The following is a 23,363-nucleotide window of genomic DNA, read 5'->3' as shown; positions in this document are numbered from 1 at the left end:
GGCAAGTGAAGTGAATTTTGAAGTGGGTATTTCCTTTGTGCTAATGAACCAACAATTTAAATTTCAGTTATCCTCTGAGACAGATTCCCAAGTAGTTATGAGGGGCAAGGGGGAGGTTCCTCTGGCTTGTTCTCCATCTTCCTTGCCATTCTTTAGGGTCTGGCTCTGAAGATTTTATACTTTGGTTTTCAAAACACAAATGAAAACCTAAAGGGTCAACATAATAAAATATAACTTTATTTTTAATAATAAAATTAATGTTTCTAGTAAGGAAAAGATAGTATGTCATTCCTTGAGCAGTACACACAATCTTTTATCCAAAAGAATACATTGGGTTTTATTGTGTCATTTGTCTGAATACAGACTCAATGGAATATCTAAATGATACCCTGCTCTGAACTCCAAGTTGAAAGTAAGTTTTTATTATACTTAAGGGAAACAATGGGTTCAGCTGCTTATTGCAAGGAGCAATTGCCAAGGGAGAGTTAAACTCAATTACTGTAACCATACTGAATAAAAAATACTGCCAAGAACAAAAATACGCCTGGGTAAAGACAGCCACTGAATAAAAAAAATCGACATAAAGCGTATCAAATATTTATTTATCTGGGCAACAAAGGACTATGATACATTGACAGGCATGAAAACTACTGCCAGCACAACTCAATACAATACATCTAGAACTGCTTCCAAAATGGCCAGTGAAAATACAGGATACCAGGCGGTCCCAGATGTGTGAAGTTCTTTGAACAAAAAGAGAGAGAGAGAGGGGAAAACATCCCTAACCCTTGGTTTAAAGACAATACTCATTTATTGCTCAAATGATGCTTTGAAGGGAGGACAGTGGAATAAAATAAACTTTTTTGCTTCTCCCCCACAAAACATGGACCGGTTATCAAACCACTCAAGTTAAATCTTTCCAGGGTCCAATATCACTTTTTTTTTTCTTTCAGTTCAATGAAAAGCTAAATGTAATACTAATTATTTATAAAATTTTATTTTACTTGTTAAAATTTGTTCAGCTGTTTCATTGTCGTCTTTAACATGCTACAACAGGGCTAAATTCATGAATCCCAGAAGAAAAAAAAAAAATCCCCCAAATCTTGAATTCCTAAATAAGTACCATGAACCACATGAAGAACTAATAGGGAAGATTCAAACCCACTAAACAAGAGGTAAACGAGATCACCAGATAAATAAAAAAAAAAAAGGCTTAAAACAGACTCACCATATTTACAATTCCCATTAAATTACACATAAATAAATATATACAGAGACGTGAACACTGATTCCCTTATAGAATTGTGAATCGTGTTGCCAGAGAAAATTCAAGTTAGTCGCTTTACCTTGAAGAGGGAAAACTTTTACAACTGAAGACAAGACATGGAACTTCGAGTATCTGTGTGTTCAAGTTTATTCACAATACTGATAAAAATGTCATGATCCTTTTTGCCTTTTTTTTTTAAGTATGGCTACAATCTGAACTGAAATATGTAAGGAAGGTGGTGATTCCATCCCGTGAAACTCATAGAATTTTTTTTTAATTTTTACGTTCCTTTTTTCTAAAAAAAAAAAAAGTTTTTAATTTTTTTGTTGTCTTTGTGGTTGATTTGTTGGGTTTAAAAAAAAAAAAAGGTTCACAAACTCGGACAGAACTCTTCTTTGCTGGCTTCACGGCCTGTTCGGTTCTCTTAGGCTCCACGCGGGGCGGGGGGGGGCAGAGGGGAGGTGATGCTCATGGGGGCGGTCGGGGCCGGGGCCTGAAGGGTCGCCCTTCTCGCCGTGGAGCGTGGGCCCCGGGCCCCGGGGACTCGGGACCGAAGGCGGCAGCGGCGGCGGCGGCAGCAGCGGCAGTAGCAGCAGTGGAGGGTCGCTGGTCCCCGGCGCTGTCACCTGCCGGCGGTGGGCGGTGGGGTGTGGAGGTGCAGGCGGAGGTGGACGGGTGGGCGGGCGCGCGCGCGGCGGTGCGGGCGGGGCGGGCGGAGAGCCTCACTTTCTGTGTTTCTCCTCTTTGTCACTGCTTTTGGCGCTGTTGTCCGTGTGGCTGTTGGGGTTGTTGCTGAGGTACATTTTGTCCATGGCCTTGAGGGCCTCGGTGAGATAGTTCTGCAGGGCCGTAACCGCGGCGCACACCGCCGGGCTGCCGAAGCCGTGGGAGATGAGGTTGAAGTGGGTCAAACAGCTCTGGATGCCCGGCTCCAGGATGGGGTTGGGCCGCGAGTTCCCCAGGGGCGATCGGTCCTGGGCCAGCAGGTCGGTGAACTCCTTGCAGATCTGTCTGCAGCACAAGCAGGGCAGAGAGACCGGGGTGAGGCTCCGTGGGAGCACAACCAGCATCGAGACAGACCTTCCTCCCTGCAACCGGCGCTGTCTGCAGGACGGCTGACCTGACTCAGGGCCCCAGAGACAGACTAGGGGTGCGGGGCACAGCTGGGGAGACCTAGCCACCTCTCAGGAGCCATCCGCACATCTCCTGCTCCTTACACACTTCCACTAACGCCCCCCTCTCTCTTTCCACCTGTGTGTTTCTCACCTCTCAGCTGCACCAAACTTTTTTTTCCTTTGCTGTGCCCTGTGGCATGTGGACTTAGTTTCCACACCAGGGATCGAACCCGGTGCCCCCTGCAGTGGAAGCACAGAATCTTAACCACTGGACTGCCAGGGAAGTCCTGAACCAAATTTCTAACCCCCATTTCTCACTCACGCTAGGCATCCCTGATATAGGAAGACACTTAACCCAATCAGGAGAGAAAGGAAGGTGAGTAGGAAAGGCAGGGAGTCAGAAACACAAGCATCTCTTCCACAGCCAATAGCCTGGTACCCATCAGCTGTCCTGCTCAAAATACTGTAGAGACCCTCTTCCCTGACCTTCCACCACGACCTCAGCAATCTGAGGTCTGGGGGCATGAATTCTCCACTCATTCACCTTCAAATCAGGGTGGGTGTGGACAAGGAAGGCAAAACTTTTCTCGGGATTGCTTTACTCTTAAAAAATAAAAGGCATTCCAATACCCAAGTGCGGGGATAATTCAGTTGCTTGGGGAAGCAGAAATAGACATTTCAATCTCCCTTGCCACCTCCTTTCCCATGCATTCCGTGCCCCCCCTCCCCCACTGCCACCAAAAAAAATGTCTAAGTAAAACTTTGAGGGTGGGTGTGCTTAGGAAGCTAAGAGAAGAGGGAAAAGTTGAAATACAAGCGATGAGGCCTACAAGGGTAGCTCAGTCTCTGAATCTGGGAAGCCAGGACTGGCTGGGGCCTTCCCGAGGCGGCAGCAGCCTTTGGGTTGGGGCTTTGGGTAGGGGGCCTCGCAGGAGGGAGGCAGAACCGGGAGTACTGGCCGGCTGCCTCCCCCAAGGCCAGTTGATGTCTCCCCAGGCTAGAAAGTGCCCTGCCAGAGGCCTCAGCCTCTGCCCTCTGGATCCGAGCCCTCCTGGGACATCGACTTTGATAATTACGGGCTTCCAAACAAGCCTTTTAATTTCCAGAAAACATATCAAAACAGTCATTTTCTTTTCACACACCACCTGGAGAAGCCTATTCAGCCCAGGCACCGATGGGAATATAACTTGGGCCATTTTGAAACTGATTTGACATCTCGCCTGTAGGCTAGAACTTGTGGGCTGTGTGTGTACAGCACTTTTGAGGAGGTCAAGAAAGCAAGGCAAGAAATGGGAGAAGGGATTAGAGTGGAAACTAGGCCAGCTTCTGACCCGAACATTTTGCAAGCCACTAGCTTAATCCTTGCCCTTGGAGAAGCTAGTGATAAGAGACAAAAACTGACACAGGCAAGTCTGTCCACTCTTTTAAGAACTTGGTTCTGGTTTTCCTGAAGTAACATAGTCACAAAACCACACTCAGCTTCCCTCACATCCCCACTATACCCCATTCACATACATGCTAATTTTTTTTGTTTTTTTAATGAGAAGGTAGGGCAGAAGGGAGGGGAAAGAGGGAAATACACACTCATAATCTTCCTCGTATTTCCTCTTTAAGCTCCATCATGGTTTATAAGATTGTGTTGTAATTTCAGCGTTTACAACAACAAAACTGATTAACACAAAAGGAAAAGAGGCCAAAAGTGAGAGCAAAGAGGATTTTGATGTTTCTCTTTGACAGTGAGACACAGAGACCCCGAAGAGGTAAATGTCTTACTTTGTAGCCAGGAGCATGTTTTTTCTTGTCACTTGCTCATTGGGATCGGAATGTTGTCGGTTGAGAAATTCAGCTACTGCTTTGGCAGGAAATTCGGTTTCGCACACGTACCCAAAGTCCCTGGCTAGGTGGACAGCTTCTCCTGGCAAAAGGAGGAAGGAGAGGGCAAGAGAATGAAAAAAGCTGGGATCAAGACTTCTAGCTCCCTTATTTTCTTAACCCAGCTGTTGCAGGAAACACAAACGATTTGTTTCCCCACTTCAGGCATTTTCTTTCCTTCTCTGTAGGGTTCTAGCAGATGCATTTCTCAGGGAAAATGGCCACTTACCCTAGAAGGCCAAGATGATTTGAAAATGTAGATTCCATCACCTCCCCACGCAGCCTCATGCCCCACCCTGATGACATTCTCCCACCTTCTCTTTTAAAATGTTTCTTGTGTTCCAGCCTCACACCTATCAACGCGTTCATAAAATGATATTCATAATTACTTCTTGAGCTTTTCTGCAAGGGAACGACTCAGGGTTTACATTTTAACTTTATCGCATATAATTATCTGTTCATCCAAACCGATTAACCAAGAGGATTTGAGGGTCACTCCACTGAGTCTGTCTGTGTTGTTGATTTTCGAATCTTTGGTTTTAATTTCCTGAACCAGTTGGTTTTTACTGCAGGGCTTCCTGCCATTAGCTCCAGCTCCGGAAGAACGCATGCGCCAATTAGAGCATCAAAGCCCTCTCCGCGGAGCTTGTTTCCATAAAATGGAGCGGATCACAAACAATAACAGTTCTCCAGAAACTGCCTCCCTGCGATGGGACTCAACCCCCAGACCCATGCACACTCTCACCCTACACCCAAAGTCGTTACCACTATTTTCTTTGCGTATAATGCTTTCGGGGTCTGAATGGTGGGTTCCCAGGGCACCGGCATTATTTTTAATACAGTGCAACTGTAGATAAGTTTCTGGAACTGAACGATTGCTTATTCCTTAACAGTTACATGAGTTATCATTTTTGACACCATTAACAAATGGTTCACAGGATTTCTCCTCAAATTTGTGTTTTTAAATATTTTAAAAATTTACAATGCGAGAACCTGAATTCAGTTATACAATATCTCCTCAAATACAAGATATAAGTAAGATAAAGTGCCATCTTTAAATATAAATGGTGGTTTTGAAATCTGCACCATAACTTGAGTTCCTTTTTTTCCTATTGGCATGAGACATTTCCAACAGAACACAAAGGAAAATGCAAGAGAACTACACATTCATTCCAACACACCCAAACGTTAGCCAATTTAGTATCAGACAAACTTAACAAGGATCTGGAGGAGGTAAGAATGTGACTACCATAACTGGACTATGGTGTATATTGAAAGGGAGTGAGGACAAGGTGAGCTTTTGTTTTGAGGGGTTTAGAAGCCTGGGTGTGTGTGTGTGTGTGTGCTTAAAAAACTGGCATGAGAAACTTTTTGCAATGCTTATTTATTTTTTCTTTTCCTATCCAAATAACTCAAAGTCTAAAACTGTTCATTTTTCTTCCTCTCCAGTAGAGAAGCACAATTAAATGAGAGATAAGGGAGCATATGTTTGGAAAACAAAAACCTGAAAGGGCATATAACCCTGAGCTTTCAGGATGGTCTTAAATCAGGATGCAGGTCAAAGATTCCCAAATTAATTCAGGAAGTAATGGTCACGCATTTCTCAAACGCAGATGTCAGAGTAGCTTAAGTGATTTACTGCTGAGCTCCATAAAGGAGACAGGAACTTGAAGAGTATGCAGTTCTTAAATTTTCACATTGTTTAGGTCAAAACTGGGCTGGGGCAGTGATGGGGGGGGTGTAATTTGGTAGCAGAGGGGAAGAGGAAAGGAGGACAGGACTAAATGCAAATAGTTTTTTCACATGCAAGAATTCCGTTCACTTCCAGCTACCTTCTCTGGAAAAAAATGAAATTGCACAATTGACACAAAATATAACCAAACATCTGGCCACTGAATAGCATCCACTTTCCCAGGAGAAACTTCCCTTCTTGTTAGCAAGGGAACTCGCTTACCCTCTACTAGTGATGTGAGCAGGGTGACATTGGCAGCTTTACGCCTCCCTGCTGGCAGATTTAATCCTATTTTGTCCAGTTTTTCTCTTAAAGATCTTCCTCCATTTTTAGACTTCGCCCTGTTTCACAAATATATGTGAGAAATGGATTTAGAAAACATTCAGTTGCTCTGCATCCCACTGTACTCATTTTGACAACTTCCTAAAATGTGCTTTTAAAAATTAAGAATCCTGGCCCCTAGACATATAAGGAAAGGAAACCTGAGAAGGAAAGATCATAGGAGATGCGTGCTTGCTAGACTGTAAAGCACCCTCTGTGTTCACTTATTACTGCAACTATGGTGGCAGGTTAGAAGGTTTTGATTTCCCAACTCTCTAAAGAAGAACCACAAACAAACAAACACAGTTCTCATCTCCAGGGTGTGAAGTATTTTTGAGTTCAACTGATTACTGTATATTTTCCCTGTTGTTACAATCACACAAATCCCAACGGGGTCTTTAAATTGTCTTTGCAAGATCTGCTGTGAGCCTGTTCAGAGTAACCAAAGTTATCATCACTCTCAGGTTTCTTGCTCGGCTTCAGCCCCAGTGGGAAATTCATTTCACCAACTGTTTACATGCCATGTCACCAGCCTAACTGGAAATGTCAAAAGTTGATATCAGCCTTTACAAATGTCACTGAATTCAGAGACAGTGGAGGTGGTTCTAAATAGATGTCTAAATAGACTCCCATAATAAGAAAGTGGTTAAGATAAATTGTTTAAATAAAACAGCAAATTAATTAATTTCAGATTTTATTCCCTACTCAAGTGCTCTTTAATTGTGTGGATTAGATTATACTCCCCTAGGTAAACAGTCTCCAATACTGGGGATGGGGGAAGGGGTAGGAAGAGGCAGCGGCAGATTTAGATGTGTCAGTGAAAGATTACAAAGAGACAGCGAATGACTGTGAAGGGGGAAGAAAAGAGTACAACAGCTGATGCTAAAATCTGCCCAAAAATGGTTCTGTAAGCCTTTGTATAGGATATACCCATCACAGCAGAACTCCGGGTCTATAAATAGCTATATGTATACATATCAAAGAATGAAGTTTTGGGCCCACTTTCTTATTAAAAACTACAAAGAAGTAGAAAATATCTGGGACCTTTCAACGCAAGACCCACCACACACAACCCTGGGTGGGACCCCGAGAAGTAAAAAGCCCACAGAAGGGACAAACTGCCCTCAGGGAAGGTGCTTCACCTCGCTGACCCTCATAAAATCTTATCTAGCAAACGAATCATTCCAATCTCGAGCGCGTTGAGATGAGAATTCCTGACCACGTAGGCAACATGCAATCGTAGGTAGCGACCGCACAGAACACACGTAACCATGCCTTGCACGTAACCTTGCCTTGCACGCAGGCTGGCACGTGCGGACGCTGCGCATCCGAATTATTAGCGAAAGCCCCTCGGGCCCGTGGGGCCTGGGGGGACGGGGACGCGGGGGCGTGGCGCGCTGACTCTAAAACCATCGTCTTCTGCTTAAAACACTATTCAAGGGCCGCAAGCCCTCTGCGATCAGAGACCCTGCATGCAGGCAAGGCAAAGTGAGCAGCCCGAGATGAAGTTTTCCTAGGCCTGCGACGCGGGCGCGAGGAGGGAACAGGCGGGTGCACGGCGCCCCGCGGCTGCCGCGGGCGGGACTGAGTCCGCCGCGGAGGGAGCTGCGCGTGCGCAGGGGAGGGGCGGGGGGCGGCCGGGCGCCCGGTGAGCGCGCCGCGCCGGCCGCGCGCCCCTGGAACGACGGAGCGCGCGCGCGCGGGCGGGAAGGCGGCGGAGTGCGCAGGCGCGCGTCGCCTCGCCCCGCCCACACCACCCCCAGCTCCCACCCACTCGGTTCTCCGCTCTTTATCCCCGCCCCTTTCTTCTCCCGCGGAGGGCGGGCCCTGGCGCGAGGCCCATTGGCGTCACCATCCCGGCGCAGGCGCAGTGCTTCCCCTCCGCCCCTCCCTCCACGGCCGGGGGGCGGGGCTGGGCGGGGCCGCGCCGGGCCTCACCTCCTCAGCACTCCGCCCAGCAGCGAAGCGTTGAGACACTCGGGCGGTGAGAGGCGCCGCTGTACTTCCGCCACCGTGACCTTGTACTTCGAGGTGGAGCTGAGGAGCGAGAGGCGACCCGGAACTGAACAGAAGACTTCGTTGGGGTTCACGACGCCGCCGAAGAGGTTGTCCTTGTTGATGGGAATGGCGGAGACGGCGTTGCTGTTGGACTTGGACAGGGACACGGGGCCTGCGGAGACACATGGGGAGGCCGCGTGTGGGCGCTGGGGAGCCCTGTGGAGCCCCGGGCCCCTCGCCCCAGGCCTGCGCCGCCACCAACGCCCCCCCCCCGTCCCCCGCCACCAACCCACTTCTCCTCCAGCCCCGAAAATCCCATGGCTCCTTCCCCACCTGCCCTAGTCCCTCCGGCTCCATCCCTGTGGGTAGTGGAAGCCTGAGCCCCTCGGCGCTTCCCCCCCCCCCCCCCCCCCGGCAACCCCGCCCCGCCAGCCCGGCCTGTCCTTCCGCCGGGACCCCCTGGCCTTGTAACCGCTGGGGTGCTGTCTAGAGGTGCTAGTGAGGCGGTGACCCTCTCGGCTCTCCGCATCGGAGGACACTGGGCCCCAGAGCCGAGAAAAAAGCCCCGTGTGCATTCAGGGTGGGGTGGGTGGGGGGGACGAGGGCTTCTTCAGTGTTGGGGAGAAACTGTTCAAAGACCCATAATTAAAATCAGCCAAGAGTCTCCACGGCTAAAGCTGCCTCTAAAAATGAGCATCTCAGTCATGGCACTCAAGCCGAGAAGTGGTGGATTCAAGTTGTCACACAGCGCACACGCCCCAGCCTTTCAATAAATAGTCCTTGCCTCCCCGCCCCCCCTTAACGTTTATCTGTGAAAAGGGGTTTTAGAAGTCCATGCCAAGCCCAGTTTTGAATTCAAAAAAAAAAAGGATAAACAGGCCTACCATGGAATATTAGCAATGTGTATTTTCGACGAGCAAAGAGTTAACAGTCCCTACGCTTAAGCACCTTCTTTGGGAAAGGGGGATTAGGGGGAGGCTATATTCTTATTAGTTAAAATCACGAGCTCTTCATTGTTGGATTCCCCCATACTTGGGGGGGAAAAAAAATTCAAGGCCAGCAGGAAGTAGACCAACACGTTAAATTTCTAACACCAATATAATTCAGATGCATTCACAACCATTTAAATACAGTATGCATTTGTATTAAGATTCCACATGGAGACATACTACATAATACATGCTTATCTCAGTACTCTCTCTTTAATGGGGATATTTTAGACGTATGGGGGGGGGGGGCTCTAGGTTTTGGATAGATCACTTGTGACATTAATAGCTCTGGGGAGGCTAATAGAGACAATAGGAGTTAAACGAACTCTTGAGAGATTACTAATAAAAGAGCCAATTATCATGTCGACTTGGAAAGAGCATCTCTTAAGATTTATCCCTTGCACATCTAATTTGACGTGACAAAGACTTCGCAGATGCAAAAATGAAACTTTAAACTCGCTAACAATATACTGATTGGGGTTAGAAATGAGAACAGTTTTATATAGCATCATCCTCTGGTGGTGCCTAGAATCCTGAAATGTAACGTTGCCACTATAACCAAGGGAAAAAAAAAAAAGCTGCTGTGAATAGCATTTAATCCAGTAAACTTTATTTTACTCACTAAACGCAACATAAATTACAAATCCATCCAAATCACTTGACACTTTTAAAAAACAATTTCTGCTCAGAACAATTATGCTAATAAACCTGACATCTTCAAGAGGCTCATTTTAACCAAAAGCCAAATTTTTGCTAACCTAATTCACAAAGTTTAAAAAATCCTTCAACACCTAATGAGAAATTCAGTATAAGAACTTGAAAGGTTTTTTTTTTTCCCTCTCTGCTAAGGAGTGCTGTCTTTATCATCTGCCCCCATATTAATAGTGAATTACTTGCATTGTTTTTAGCATTATACACTTCTTATAACACTTATGGCCACTCACGCAGTGGATTAACTGTTAAAACTGTTTCCAAATTGAAATGCCACTTCCAAATCTGCTCAACTATCACACATTTCATGTGTTTGTCCAGATATCATTAAACTAAATTAAATGGTCAAGTCATAAATCAGAACAAAGCTAGCCTGTTGCCATTACTAAATCATTTGAGCATTGCTGTTCTACGCCTATCTATTCGCTAATTCTGAGCCTTTAGGAAATCCTACTTGAAAAAAATAAATACACCTCTGCAAGTTCTTTTAAATAGCACTATGCCTGTAAGGACATGCTTGGAATGCAGAAGGAAATGGCTTACCTTTCTTAATTACAGTTTGATCTGGGATGTTAATACCCGGGTCTTCTACATGCTGCAACAAAAGGATACACATGGATGTAAGTGTATAATCAAAACAAAAGGAAATGAATATTTCGCGCAAGATAGGGGGAGGGGAAGGCGTAGAATCGAAATCCCCCCTCCCATCTGGTGACATTTATATATAAACATCTCATCTTGGCTTATTGGAATTTGGAGCTTTGCAGCTCAAGAGGTTTCACTGTACACCCACGGCCAATTTCTCGACCCCCAGCAAATAATCCACATTTGAAGGAGGTGGAGTGGGGAACAAAACTTTCTTTGGAAATTAAATCGAGTTTGGGAACACCTAATCTTTCTCACAGCCTGCTTAACCTTTCAAAATACACCTAGCTTTAGTTTGGCGCCTCAGTGGCTTCGGACTTCAGCGATTCCACTGTTGAGGCAGCAAAAGCCAGAGAAACAACAATAGAAATGACAGAGGCGGGAGTGGCCTGGGAGCACTGGAAACGTTTTAGGGACGTGATAAAGAGCAAACGTGCATGTGCACCTGCACTTACGGAGAAACAAAATAAAAATTTTAAGGACTACTGTCTAAATTGAATATCAAATATCAAATTGGATATGAAAACGATAGAAAGAAGGGAGGGGGGAAGCCTTTGAGGTTTCCCTGCTGTGTCCAGCAGCAGATTTGTTAGTGTGGGCTTCCTTTTTCCTTTTTTTTTTTTTTTTACAGATGGGTGGCTATACGTATGTGCTACAGTCAAAACGTGATTAGAAAGTAAAATGAAATCATGTTTTCTAATGCAGAAACTGACAGGCAATATAATGTCTGGCTGTGTTTACAAATTAGCACCAGGGCTGCTGAGATAGAAGATTTCGCAATCGTTACCAAACGCAGGCATTACCATTTAAAAAAACTATTACTTCCTTCTCTAGTCTTTGTCCAACAATAATACTGATTCAAACATTTTCCATTCTGTCTTGGATTTATGCTCCTGTTAATTGTGCCTGATCGCAATGATTCCGGGTGGATGGTACTAAGTTGCTTTATTACAGGTTTTATTATACTCAATGCTCTCATTTGTAACTTGCCTAAAGTGCTTCTGGATTTAAGTATAATTAAATTGAGAAATGTTCAGAAATGACTACTGCTGCAGTTCTTGTGTTTTAACTATATGGGGAAATATGATCCCTTTATGCATGCACCCTAAACCCATAAAGTAAATGTAGTGTGGCATAATACTTTTATTTGTGTTATTTCTAGACCTTATCCATACAGGGAAGACTGTTAAGTTTAAAACCCCACTGAGATATTAATGATTAAATAATTTTCACCATCGATTTGGTTTTCTTAAATATTTGGCGTTCGTTTTCATTAAAGGTTAACTGTTGCAGCAATGGGAAAATTGAAAACCCTTTTCTTGACCCAAATTCCTTTGAAAGAATTTTTTCTTCAAAGGTTGGGGGAGGAAAGGGGAAGAGCAGCAACTGGGTTTCCTTGTTTTTATTTGATCTTTTGGTTAATTTCTCCTATAGGCCAGTTTCACCACAAAGAGTGACTATACAGGTGTTAAGAATTCACACCAGCCACTTTGGAATTTTTTGCAAAGTAGAGCAATTCTAATTCGTGGTAAGTTTAAAAAGCTTGCAACGTTATTTTGCAATTCAAATATTTCCAAGGGGCAGACTAGGATCAGGACTCAGAGACTCTCCGGAAAGGGGAACTCAAATGGTCACAACTTCCAAGTTTGTTTTTTAATCGCCCTTCTCCCAACTATTCCTCCTCTCATTTTACTTTCCAAGAAATGCACTGTGTAATATGTTTCTAAAAACATGTATGACAACACACACATATGCAGGCACACAAGGCTTACTAAACCCCACCCTGGATCAAATGCCTACTTTCCTGCTTTCCATGCTAGGCTGCTAAACATAACCAACAAATTTCAGTGATTAACTAGGCCAAATGAGAAATGTAATAAATTTTCTATTTCCCTATGTAACTTAAATAATGTTTTAAATTCACCAAGCAAGCAGGTAAGTTCATCTGACCATTTTCTTTGCAATCTAATGCAGTAATCATTAAACTGTCAACGGACATATTGCTGCAATATTTGATGCAGTAATTTGAAATAGCATTTTAGCAAAAATCACATCCAGATACATTTCCTCTCCAAAGAAAAGCAGCATTAACAGAGCCTTTACAGCTTTAATAAAATTATTGGCTTGTTCTAATTCCATTTCAGGAAGGTTGTGAGGAAACCATAAATATGTAGAATTGAAGCAGAGATGCCGGTTTAAATTTAATTTCAGAAAGTATTTTCAAATTATCAATAGCCTGGTTTGCATTGCCAAAGAGTAAATGTGCTAATACCATGCTTATTTAGAAATCATCGAAAACTGCATTTATTGATAACTGAATTAGAGCTCAAAGACTGCATTGCCCAACAGTCTCAAAACATTAAAGTAATATGGGGGTGTAGCAGGTCCTGATGGGCGTTGGGAACCCAGCTAATGATTTATGAGGTCAGCACTTAGCACCCCTAGGAAGAGAAAAAAGGCTGCATTTAATGTCCTCCTGTTCGGATTTGCCACTTAGTATTCTTTAATCAGGGTAGGGTATACACGTAACTTTCAAAGACCCCCTAGCACTCATAAAATCCGGTCAAAATAATTTTATCCGTGTGTCTTTTACACTTTCTTTTAAATCGATAGGGCATTTAAATGAGCTCTTTTGATCCACTCTAACACGTCTTTCAGGACTGGGAGGAGAAACCCCCACGTCAGACATAGCGGTGGAATCAGATCCTCTCATAATCGAAACAGTTTACTGTCGCCGAGAGGGGAAGGTAGCGTCCACGGTGACACTCGTCTGATTTATAAATGGTAACGCAGGCATTGTTTGAAGGAGCTCTGCGAACCATTGTTCTCCCGGCCGAACTCTCAACTACTTTTGAATCTTTGGCATGTGGTTGTCTAGGTGGGTGCTTAAAGGGTCCACCCGATAAAACAAAAGGAGATTTGGAGAAAGTAAACAGCGGAGAGGAGGAAAGCCCAGTCCCCGGGGCTGGACGTTCCAGGGGGGGACCCTTTCCTGGGCGTGAGAGAGAGGGGACCGCGTTTGCTCCCCCGCCGCCCCCGCGCGCGCGCGGCCTCTTACCGGCACGTCCTCGATGGCGTGAGGTAAGGAGTGGATCGGGAGGTCTCCGAGTCCGGAGCCAAGCCCGTGGGGGCCGTGCAGGAGGTCCTCGTGCCGCCGGTAGTCCCTGCGAGGATCCAGGCCCGACAGCTGGTGGGGCAGCCCCCGGTGCGTATGCAGGAGCCCAGACTCCTGGCTCTGCCTCTGACCGGGCCAGCCCGGGTGCTGCGGCTGCGGCTGGGCGTGCAGGGGGTTCAGGCTGTAGGGGTCGTTGACGTGGGAGTAAGGATCTTGCGACTGGGGGTAGATAGGCTGGTAGGGCGGGGGGAAGTAGGGGGGCTGGAAGTCGGCATTGGGGGTATGGGACAGCGGCGGGGCGCTCGTGTAGGGAGATTGACCTACAGTGCCCAGCTGGGGCAACCGTGCCGTCCCGTTGCTGGCGCCGTCGTGACGGTCCTGCAAGAGAGCGAGGCCAAAGGGAGAGAAGACGGCATCAGGCGTTGGGCCACTCCGCCAGGCTGCGTGCGAAACCGCCCGGCCCGGTCCGCAGGCCGCCGCGAGGAACCAGCCCTCCGCGCGGCTTTGGCAGAAAATTCTCCAAAAGCGAAACGGGCCCTTCCTTCCCCAATCGCAGGGAATTTTCGCCGATGCCAATCGAGGGGGCATTAGAGACTCTCCTTAGGCGTTTCTTGCAAAGGGGGAAAAAAGGCAGAACCCGGACTACAGCCCGCTCAGCAGCAGAGGGAAACCTCCCTTAAGCAAAATTAAAATTCCTAGTAAATACTAAACAGCTAGAAGCGGCCTTTTCTCTGTCCCTGGGTTTGAACCTGCCCGCCACGGTGTTATTGTTTACCCTGTTCCATTTATTTGGAGGGGGTAAAAATCATGCCCATTCAAAGACTATTACCATTTCATGACTATTTAAATAGAAACATATTTCGTAGAGGGGCTGTAAGGAAAGCCCACGTTTAAATTACCAGCTCAAAGAAGGTTTTTAACTGCGGGATTGGGGGCTGTCTTTTCCGCTTCCTCACTTAGGAGCCTTTTTCTGGACAGAGTCGATTTATGAGAGCGACGGGGAAGAGGGAGACGTCAAGTAAAGGTTTAAAATGCAAAGATTCAGCCTTATATTGGGTTTAAAAGAGAGGTGAGCCCCGGGGCGGAGGCCCCCGCCCCTTCCACCCCAGCCCCAAAGGGCAGAAGAAACGCCTGACTTCTGTTCCTCTATTGCAATTCGTTTGCAAAACAAGCGAACGGAGTTGATTCCAGGGAACGCGAACCCTCGGAGGTTCAGCCCTGGGCCCCGGGCGGGGGGGAAGAAGGGGCACGCCGGGCAGCGTTTTTCCTACATCCGGATTAAGCATCAGATGTTGAGCACGTCTCGGGAACAAGTGAAGAGGCGAGGAAATACAGATGAAAGCAGAGAGAAAATACGCTGGGGAAGTAGCGGCGAGGTAGGTGTGCGAGCCGGGAGAGGTCGCGCGAGGGTGAGGGGGGGACCGCGTTCGACTGAAGGATGGAAGAGAGGGAGAGAAACGGGGAGGGGAGGCGGGAAATGCAAACGAGGAAAGGCGGGCGCCCTGAAGGAAAACCGGGCGAGGACCCCGAGGTCTCTCTCCGCAGCCCCAGGTTTCCAGACTAGAATTCCTAAGGAGGCAGGGGTCGGGGGTGGGGATGGGACTCACCATAGCTGAAAAACTGTGAACTAACATCTGCGAAGAGTCTGGGGTAACGAGTCAGGGTGGAAAACAACAAGCAAGCGCGGAGAGCCCGGCTGCCCCGCCGCCCGAGCGCGCCCCACACAAAAGGCGCCCCGCGCCACCCAGGACTCTGGTCACCGCGCCGCCGCTCCCCCGGGCGCCGGAGCCCCGCTCTGGTCCATCCGAACTTGAACCACCGATTCGAGCGGCGCCTTCAGTTGGTCGAACCCACGGTCTCTATCCTGCCGCGATCGGGTAGGATTCAAAGTTCCTTAAAAAATTGGGAAAAAAAAAAAACCCGAAAAGGCAAAAAAGCAAAAAAAAAAAAAAAGAAAGAAAAGTGTGTGTGTCTGTGTCTGTGTGTGTGCGCGCGTGTTCCTTAATCCGTGTCTCCCCCTCTTTTCTGAGCCGCGGCTTCGCTTGAGCTTCTAATAACCGCGCTGGGCAGCGTTCCTGGAGCCTCCTAATAGCAGATATTCATGACTATTAATATTACACGAATACTTAATAAGGGAAGAATGCCTGGAAATCGAGCGTGAAGCGGAGAGGCAACTCGCGCCGGAGCCGGCTCTCAATGCAGTCCATTGACGGGAGCCTTAGTGTAGCAAATCGGAGGTGGGGAGAGGCAGCGCGAGAGACAAAAAGCGAGCGAGAGAGGGAGCGGGCGAGCGCGCGGGGGGCCGCGGCGCGGCGGCTGGCGAATCACAGGGAAGGGGCAACATTTTAAAAGGTTGCAGGGTAGGCCAAAGCGAAAGAGAAAGAGGGAGACGGGGAGACCGAGCGCGAGCGCGCGGAGAGGGGGAGAGTGTGTCTTGCGTGCGTGTGTGAGAAAGAAAGTGTGGGCGCGAGAGAGGAGCCCGGAGTGGGGAGAGGGGAGGGAGAGCCCGGGAGGAGGGGGGGAGGAGGGAGGGGAGGGGAGGGGAGGGGAGGGGAGGGGAGGGGAGGGGAGGGGAGGGGGCCGCGCCGGAGCGCGCGGAGGGGGAGGCCGCGGGGGAGGGGGAGGGGAGAGGAAGCGAGCGAGGACAATCAGACCTAAAAGGCTGGGGCAGACCTCGGCATGCCGCGGGGGCCGCGCGGCGCGGCCGGGCGCTCCCGGGGACCGCGGCCGGGCGTTCGAAGGGCTCTCCGCCCCCGAGCTGCGGCGGGCCGGGCCTCTCCGGCCGCGGGCTCCTCCGCTCCGCTGCAGGGCCTGGGGCGCGGGGTCCGGCCGCCCGCCGCCGCGCGGCTTCTCCATGGCCCGGCGCCCCGCCCGGGACCGGCTCTCGCCTGGGCCGCCGCTCACTTGCTTCCCGCGGCCTCCGGGGACCGGCCGCTCTGCGTCGCCGGCAGCCCCGCCCTCGGCTCTCGGGGGCCGGGGCTCGCGAAGGAGGGGCGGGGGGGGGGGCACCGGGCCGCGGCCCGTGGAGCGCAGAGACGCGAGGCAGCCCAGCCCGGGCGCCGCTGGCACGGACTCCCCGCTCCCGGCGCAAACCCGTCCGACTGGCTGGGCCACTCCCGCCCGACGCACCCCCGGATGACACGGCTCGCTCTCCCCTGGCTGCCGCTGCCAGTCTGCCCGCCGGGGTGTCAGAACAAGCGGCACCTCGCCTCCTGCATGTCCCTGCAGAGCCCGGCATAATTAGACAGTCCCGAGCCGGCTCGGAAACCCGAAATCCCTGCTCCGGCGCTCGCCACCGCGAAGTTGTTGAAACAGCCTTCACTGTTTTCTCCTCCTCTTTCTCCTCTCGCTTCTCGTCTCCCCCCCCCCCCCCCCCGCCCCTTCCCTTGACTCTCACTCACACGCACATGCACACGACGCGCCCCAACAGGGTCCCCACTCTGGGGGTGCAAGTTCGCTTCCCACCTGGGTCCCCCGGGCGCCTCGCCCCACTTTGGACCCCGCCCGCCGGGGCTTTCGGTCTTCGAGAATGGGGATGCCCGAGCCCCGGGCCACGGCCCGAGGAGGCTTAGGAGCCCGCTGTCACCCCGACCGGTCCGCAAAGGGTCCCCCCGGCCCTGAAAACAAAGCGACTGGTCTGACATGGAGTCAGTCTCTGCGCCCCGCACCAGCCAAGCCACGAGTCCCCAGCTAAGCAACCGTCCCCTTGGCATGCACTCCGTGCCCCATTCACTGGGGGAAGGAAGGGCGAAACAGGAGGGGCTGGTAAAGGAAAAAGAATTAAAATAGTCCACGGAGAGGAGAGGAGGAGGGAACGGAGGACACGTCGTTCACCCAAGCCCACATTCTCATTTCAAGTGAAGACCCCCGCCGCGCCCCGCACAGACCTCTACGCTCCACATTCCCAGCTCCAAATGCCAAAAAGAGAAGAGGGGGTAGGGGGGAGCCCAAGCCGGGACTGCCACCTACTATTTACGTAGCTAAGTCTCTGGCGGCGGCCCCCTCCCCAGTCCCCCTCCTAGCGGGGGGCTAGAAGGGGGCTGGGGCAGCAGCCGCCAGGCCCGTGGGTCCCGGGGCTTCCCCGGCTGCCCCACGAAGCCGAGCTCCCGGGACTGTGGGTTTTGAAACGGGCTCCAAGGCGGCGCGCTCTATCGGCCGGGCGGGCTCCGCGCACCGGAGGCTGTGGGTAGCCCCGCCGGGATTCCCACGGTCACGCAGCTGAGGGCGCGGCGGCCAGCAGGCTCCCGCCTCCACCCCAGGGATGCGCCGACCCAGTAGCACAGACCGAGAAGCTGCCTAGAACTTCTCGAATAACGCAGGGTACTGGAGGAAGCCCCGCAGCCGTTCGGTGGAGGAGTGCTCCCAAACTGAATCGGCTCACAGGGAGGTGCGCTCCCGCTGAGACCGCAGGCTGCGGGCCCCTTCTCCAAAAGGGAGGGGGCCTTTTTAAAGCGGGTTGGGTGGAGGACTGGTAGAAAGGAAGGAAAGAATGAACAAATGAAAATGTTAAAGATCAGAGACAAAGACTTAAAGAGGGAAAGAGGTTTTCCCTTTCTCTTTCTGGTGACCTGGGCCCTCAGAAGCTCGTTGGAGAGACAAGCAGAGTTCAGAGACGCCTGCCCAGTTGCCAGCAATGACTTCAAAAACCCACGCTCGTCTACCCTTAGCCACACTCAAAACTGGTCTGGAGAAAATCGCGGTAGAGGGGGAGTGGGACAGGAGGCTGCGAAGGAGGAGAATGAAAGAAGGGAACGTCCTCAACCTTCCTCGCCAGCTTCTCCCCTGCGCTCTTCGGGCGAATCGGAGAGGCGGGCGCTGCGCTGGGCAAAGTTTGTCCCACCCGCCTCTCGCAGCTGGCGGCGAGGAGAGGAGGGAAGCGGAGCTCCGAGCCTACAGCCGCGGGAGAGACTGCGCCCGCGCGGCGCTTACCTCGCAGTCCTCGTACTTGATGTTGTCCGTCAGTTTCCAAAGCATTTTCATGGATCGGCGTGAATGGGTTTGGCCCCTCTCCGCCTCGCACCCAAGTGGAGCTACTCTCTGGGTAAGCGCAAAGTGCCGGCTGCGGGCGGCGAGCGCAGGAGGAGGGGGAGGGCGAAGAGGAGGAGGGTGAGGAGGAGGAGGAGGGTGAGGAGGAGGAGGCGAGGAGGGAAGGAGCTCCCGTGTGCGCTCGGAGATCTCCCTCTAATGGTAGAAACTTTTCCCTTTTCCTGCTCTTTACCAACAGCCTAATCGCCTCATTAGCATATCAACAATAGTCCAATTGCTCGCCAGCACCACAATCTGCCGCCGGCCGCTCTGACCCAGGTATAAAGGCCTCTGCGAGGCGCGAACTCGCTCCTAGAGCGCACGCCCGCCCGGGAGCCCACGGAGTCTCCCTTGAGCCCCGCAGCGCGCCGCTGAGCCGGCGCCTCCGGCCCCGTGTCGCCCGAGTCGTCGTCTCTCTCCTCTCCTCGTCCCGGCCCTGCGCACGGTCCGAGTGGCCGCTCCCTGGGCCCAGCTCTCCCAGCACCTCTCCCCCATCCCTGCCTGTACCAGTGGTTCCGTCCTTTCGGGCCCTGTCCAATTTTAGCAGAAATTATTATCCCTTTTCTCAATTAAATATAACCATCAACCCAAGACCGGCGTCATCACTCCAGGATTTTCTGCCCAGCCAGAGATTGCCTCCGCTGCGGGCAGCCGCCACCTCCGGCCGCAGGGCCCCGGGAGTTTTATTGGCTTCGCGCTTCACCGCCCCCCCATCCCCCCATCCCCAGGTTGGAGATTTTTGCCAAACGGCTTCAGTCGCTCGGCTGGGGTATTTGCCATCCTTTAATTGCCGCGTGTAAAATAAAAAGTGTACCCTGAAGAGGTTGCTTGACAGCTTCAGGGGTTAAATACTTTTCCTCGCATTTGTACGAAGCTTGGGCCGACGGATAATTCAACGTGGTATTTGGGCTAAGGGCTTCCTAGGTGCGATGTGGACAGGAATATGGAAACTCCTACGGAGGCTCACGCACGCTTCTGGAGTTGAGCCGAAATACCGACATGTGTGCGCCGTGTCATGCATGCATCAAAATAAATCGCTGGGAACCAACCCTTTGCTGTGCTAATCTGCTCCAGTTTTCCCAAGATTCCTCTTTTTAATTAAAGCAGGGAGAGTTCCTTCATGATTTGGTGCTGTTACTAACGCGGGCGCCCTCGCGGCGCAGTGCCCGGCTGGCGAGGAACCCGGAGGCCGGGGAGCCACCCCCTAGTCCGGGTCCGCCAGTCTAGGCTCCCTGGCTCCACGCAGGGGCCAGCGCGCCCCACTCGGGCTTCGTGTTTTTTTTTTTTCCTAGTGTGAAACACAAAAATTTAAAGAAAGAACGACCCAAAAAGATGTGATGTAATCTTTAGAAATACAGAGGGATCAATTTCCCCTGGTGAGCGTCCTCGTTTGTCCTCCGTAAAAAACCTTCTTTCTCCCTCTGCAATCCTGCAAACCACTCCCCACCCCCCGCCACCCCCAGCCACCCCCAGCAACAGTAGGTTTCGCCTCTGAGTTGCTCTAGTAACGACCTCTGATTCCGTCTAGGCCTGTTTCTTGCAAAACTCCAGGCCTCCCAGTTTTCTCAGAGCGTCCTCGCAGGGGCGGGGGAGGGAGGGTAAGAGGCTGTGGCAAACAGGAGCGTTGCTTAACAGGTGGAAGGAAAGCGAGAGGAGGGGGACTCCCCTCCTCCCCAAGCTGCCCAAGGGCAAGTCTCCCTCCAAAAAGACCGCCGCCAATTCCCCAAGCCTGGCAGAGTAGGCCACAACCACCACCGTCCTCCCAACGACAACACCAAAACTTTAAAGTTAGGAAGGCGACCAGAGCTAGAAGGGGGTTCAGAGCCGGGGGTGGGGGGAGAGGGGACGCCTCCCGAGGTGCCAGGCCCTCCCTTGCACTCCCTTTTCCCATCTGCACACCAGCACAGCCTCTCGGCTGAACCCAGCTCGAGATTCGGCACGGTACTCCGCCCTCAAAAACGGTCAACTTCCAGCCTAGCGCCACTCACCCTGCGGGCTGCCCCCAGGGCCGCCGCCCAGCAGCAGCGGCTGGACGTCGGGAGGGGGGCCGCCTGGAGCACCGACACTCTCCCAACAGCCGCCGCAGCCCGGAAGAGCGATCCGTAGGCCACGCTCTGGGCTGGGAGCAGGGCAGTGTACACCCTCACGCCGCCAGCGCCCCCAGTGCGCTTGGGGAGCTCTTTAAGTTTCGCTTTCTTTCTACTTGTGGGCTGGGGAAGGCATGTAAAGGCCTCCGTCTTATCCACCTTCCCCCTTCGCTGACCGGAGCCCCGCGGATTTCTGGCTCCGCACCCGCCGGGGCTGCTAAACTGTTGTTGTTTTCCCGCCGAGGGCGCCTTTGAGGTGCAGATTGGGGCCCGAGGGCTCCGCGGCGCCGAGCGCTTTAGAAAGGCCCCGGCGAGCGTCCCGGCGCCCCCGGAGCCAGCGAGGCCGCACTGGTGTGAGCGTCATTTCCACCACAAGCCTCTTCATTGCATGTCAATGCTCCGGCCTGCCTGGGACCCCAGGACGGCAGCGCCAGGCCTGGCGGCAGGGGTCGGGGGGTGTCCAGGCCTGGCCTGGGGGCGTGTAAAGGGCGTTGGGAAAAGAGTGAGTTATCTGTGTAAGGGACAGAGACAACTGAGAGAGACCAAGAGACACCCAGGATGCTGCCATTTTCGCCGGTGGTGGTGGTGGTCACCACCAAGTGGGCCCCAGGCCTCTACAGACCCAAAATCCGCCTGCCCGACCAGAGATCCCAGCTTCCCACTGCTTGTTAAACTGAGCCCGCCGGGAGGCAGGACCACGGTTCACTCCTGTCTCCTTCAGGCTGGAATCTTGCTGCTTCCAAACCTCAGCGGGGGCTCACTGGAGGCCCAGCCCCTGGCCAGGCCTGCACTCCTGGCCTTTTCTCACCCCGAGGATTTCTGCGCAAAGTTCACCCGGCTTGAGGAGAAAACCGAGAGACCTCGGCTTTCAAAGAGCCCCCCAGTCTTCACCCTTCAGAGAAGAGAATGAAGAAGGTCTCTGAGAACCACAGGGCAAGAGAGGGAGAGAGTGGGTGCCGGACATCTGAGTTCGGAGTGGGATTTGCACCCTTAAACCACAAAGTCTAACTCTGGAGATGAAGTTGCCCTTGTTTAGGTTTAACTGGGAAGGAGAGGCTTCAAAGACCTCCTAGCTGATAAAATAATAAGTACAAGGAAAGAAGGAAAGATATCGTGTTGACTTCCTTTTCCCGACTCCAGAGAGCGAGGTGATGGGACTTCTCTGAACTTTGCTTCTCGTGGACAGAACCTGAAACAAGCGAAAGAACTCGCTCCGGAAGGAGCAGGGCCTGAGCTTTTTTTTAGGAAGTTCGGGGCCTTCCATTCCAACGGGCCCGCAGGCTTTTCCGCACTCAGAATCTCGCCCCAAGAGGCCTTCCCTTGGCTAGGGCGAAAAGAGGGCCCCGCGGTTCCCATTAAGAAATCGGCGACAGGAGAGAGGCTGCCCTCCTCACCAGCCTGGCCAGAGACTCCCTGGTTTCGTAGGGAAATGTCTGGAAGGTAGGAGGAGGACGCTGAACCTAAGGCTCCCTTGGCCGAGGTCGGGCCCCGGGCTCAAAGAGCGAAGTATCTGGAGTCTACTTGGCCTCGTGGTGCCTGCGGCCTAGTCGGGCCAACGTCGGGAGGCGTTGGTTTTGACCAAATCTAGGCCTTCTGCCGCATCCCTAGCCACTTACTTCCCCCCGCCAGTCACCCCCACCCGGAGCCCAAGAGGTGAAAAAAAAAAAACTAGCTTCGGGAACTAGCCGGAGTGAGCAGCTCAACTTGGCGCAAACTCTTTAAGGCATTCCCCGAAAGAACACGCTCGCCGGCGCGACCCATCCAGCCGGCCCCCTCTCTAGTCTTCCCGCCCTGTTGGTTCCCCCAAATGTGGAGCCGGGAAGAGAGACAGGTGCACTGGAGCCCCGGCTCACGCGCAGCCTTGGGGTCCAGGGCGAGACCGGAGGCGTAGCGAGCCGGGAACCTTCCTCCCGGCGCAGCGCACCCCCGCCCCGCGCCCTGCTCCCGCCCGAATGAGTCATCCAGCCCAGTTTCTACTTGGGGGGTGGTGGCGGGGCGGGGGTGGGGGGGCCGGTGGCCGTAGCTCAAACCACAAGTGACCCCCGGGGCCACCTGTGGAGCGTGCGCCGGACTTTGCCCCCCGCCCGGCCGGCCGGTGGCGCGCGTGGCCCCCAACGCCGCGGCCGCCGCCTGTGCCCGTTTTCTCCTGCCCGCGTTCTCTCCGGGGAACACTCCTGGGCGCTGCCCCGCGCGCCTCCCCTGCGACTCCGCCGCCCTGGGCCACGGCTCCTGCTCTCCGCCTCCCCCCGCCCGGCCCCCTCCCCCGCTCCACCCCCGCCCACCTCAGCCCCAGCCAAGGCAAACCCCCGTACCTGCCAGTCCCCCATTTTGGCAAGTATGGACATCGCGGCTCGGCGCTCCTGGCGACGGGTCCCCGCCGGGCATGGGCTGTAGGGCTCGGCTGGGCCCGCTCCCTGGAATCGCTTAGGCAAATCCTCCTTTTTTTACCTGCTCACCAACATCTCACCTGGTCATAAAGAGCTGGG

At 52.1% G+C, this 23,363-nt stretch overlaps 1 protein-coding gene across 9 annotated transcripts; it reads right to left on the bottom strand.

Moving 5' to 3' along the window:
- Nucleotides 1-581: 581 nt before the first annotated feature.
- Nucleotides 582-23,329, bottom strand: TFAP2A (transcription factor AP-2 alpha). Of its 9 annotated transcripts, none has more exons than XM_086370869.1 (8): nucleotides 23,190-23,329; nucleotides 14,086-14,143; nucleotides 13,709-13,946; nucleotides 10,549-10,600; nucleotides 8,246-8,477; nucleotides 6,209-6,327; nucleotides 4,156-4,297; nucleotides 582-2,278 (listed from the first exon to the last, which is right to left on the bottom strand). In XM_086370869.1, exons 1-8 carry the CDS (start codon nucleotides 23,260-23,262, stop codon nucleotides 1,990-1,992), a joined length of 1,203 nt encoding a protein of 400 aa, XP_086226995.1. In that variant the 5' UTR covers nucleotides 23,263-23,329; the 3' UTR covers nucleotides 582-1,989. The 9 variants fall into 9 exon arrangements, 8 of the variants coding, with proteins under 8 accessions (XP_086226995.1, XP_086226987.1, XP_086226990.1 ...); XM_086370861.1 differs by lacking the exon at nucleotides 23,190-23,329 and adding an exon at nucleotides 16,439-17,137; XM_086370864.1 differs by lacking the exon at nucleotides 23,190-23,329 and adding an exon at nucleotides 16,420-16,727.
- Between the last annotated feature and the right edge of the window lie 34 nt (nucleotides 23,330-23,363).

Source organism: Bos grunniens, chromosome 23, assembly GCF_055505025.1.
Source record: "Bos grunniens cultivar Pamir isolate PY7600 chromosome 23, Bosgru_T2T1.0, whole genome shotgun sequence".
Classification (NCBI taxonomy): Eukaryota; Metazoa; Chordata; class Mammalia; order Artiodactyla; family Bovidae; genus Bos; species Bos grunniens.
The sequence above is the reverse complement of the archived record's forward strand: the minus strand, read 5'-3'. Positions and strand labels throughout refer to the sequence as shown.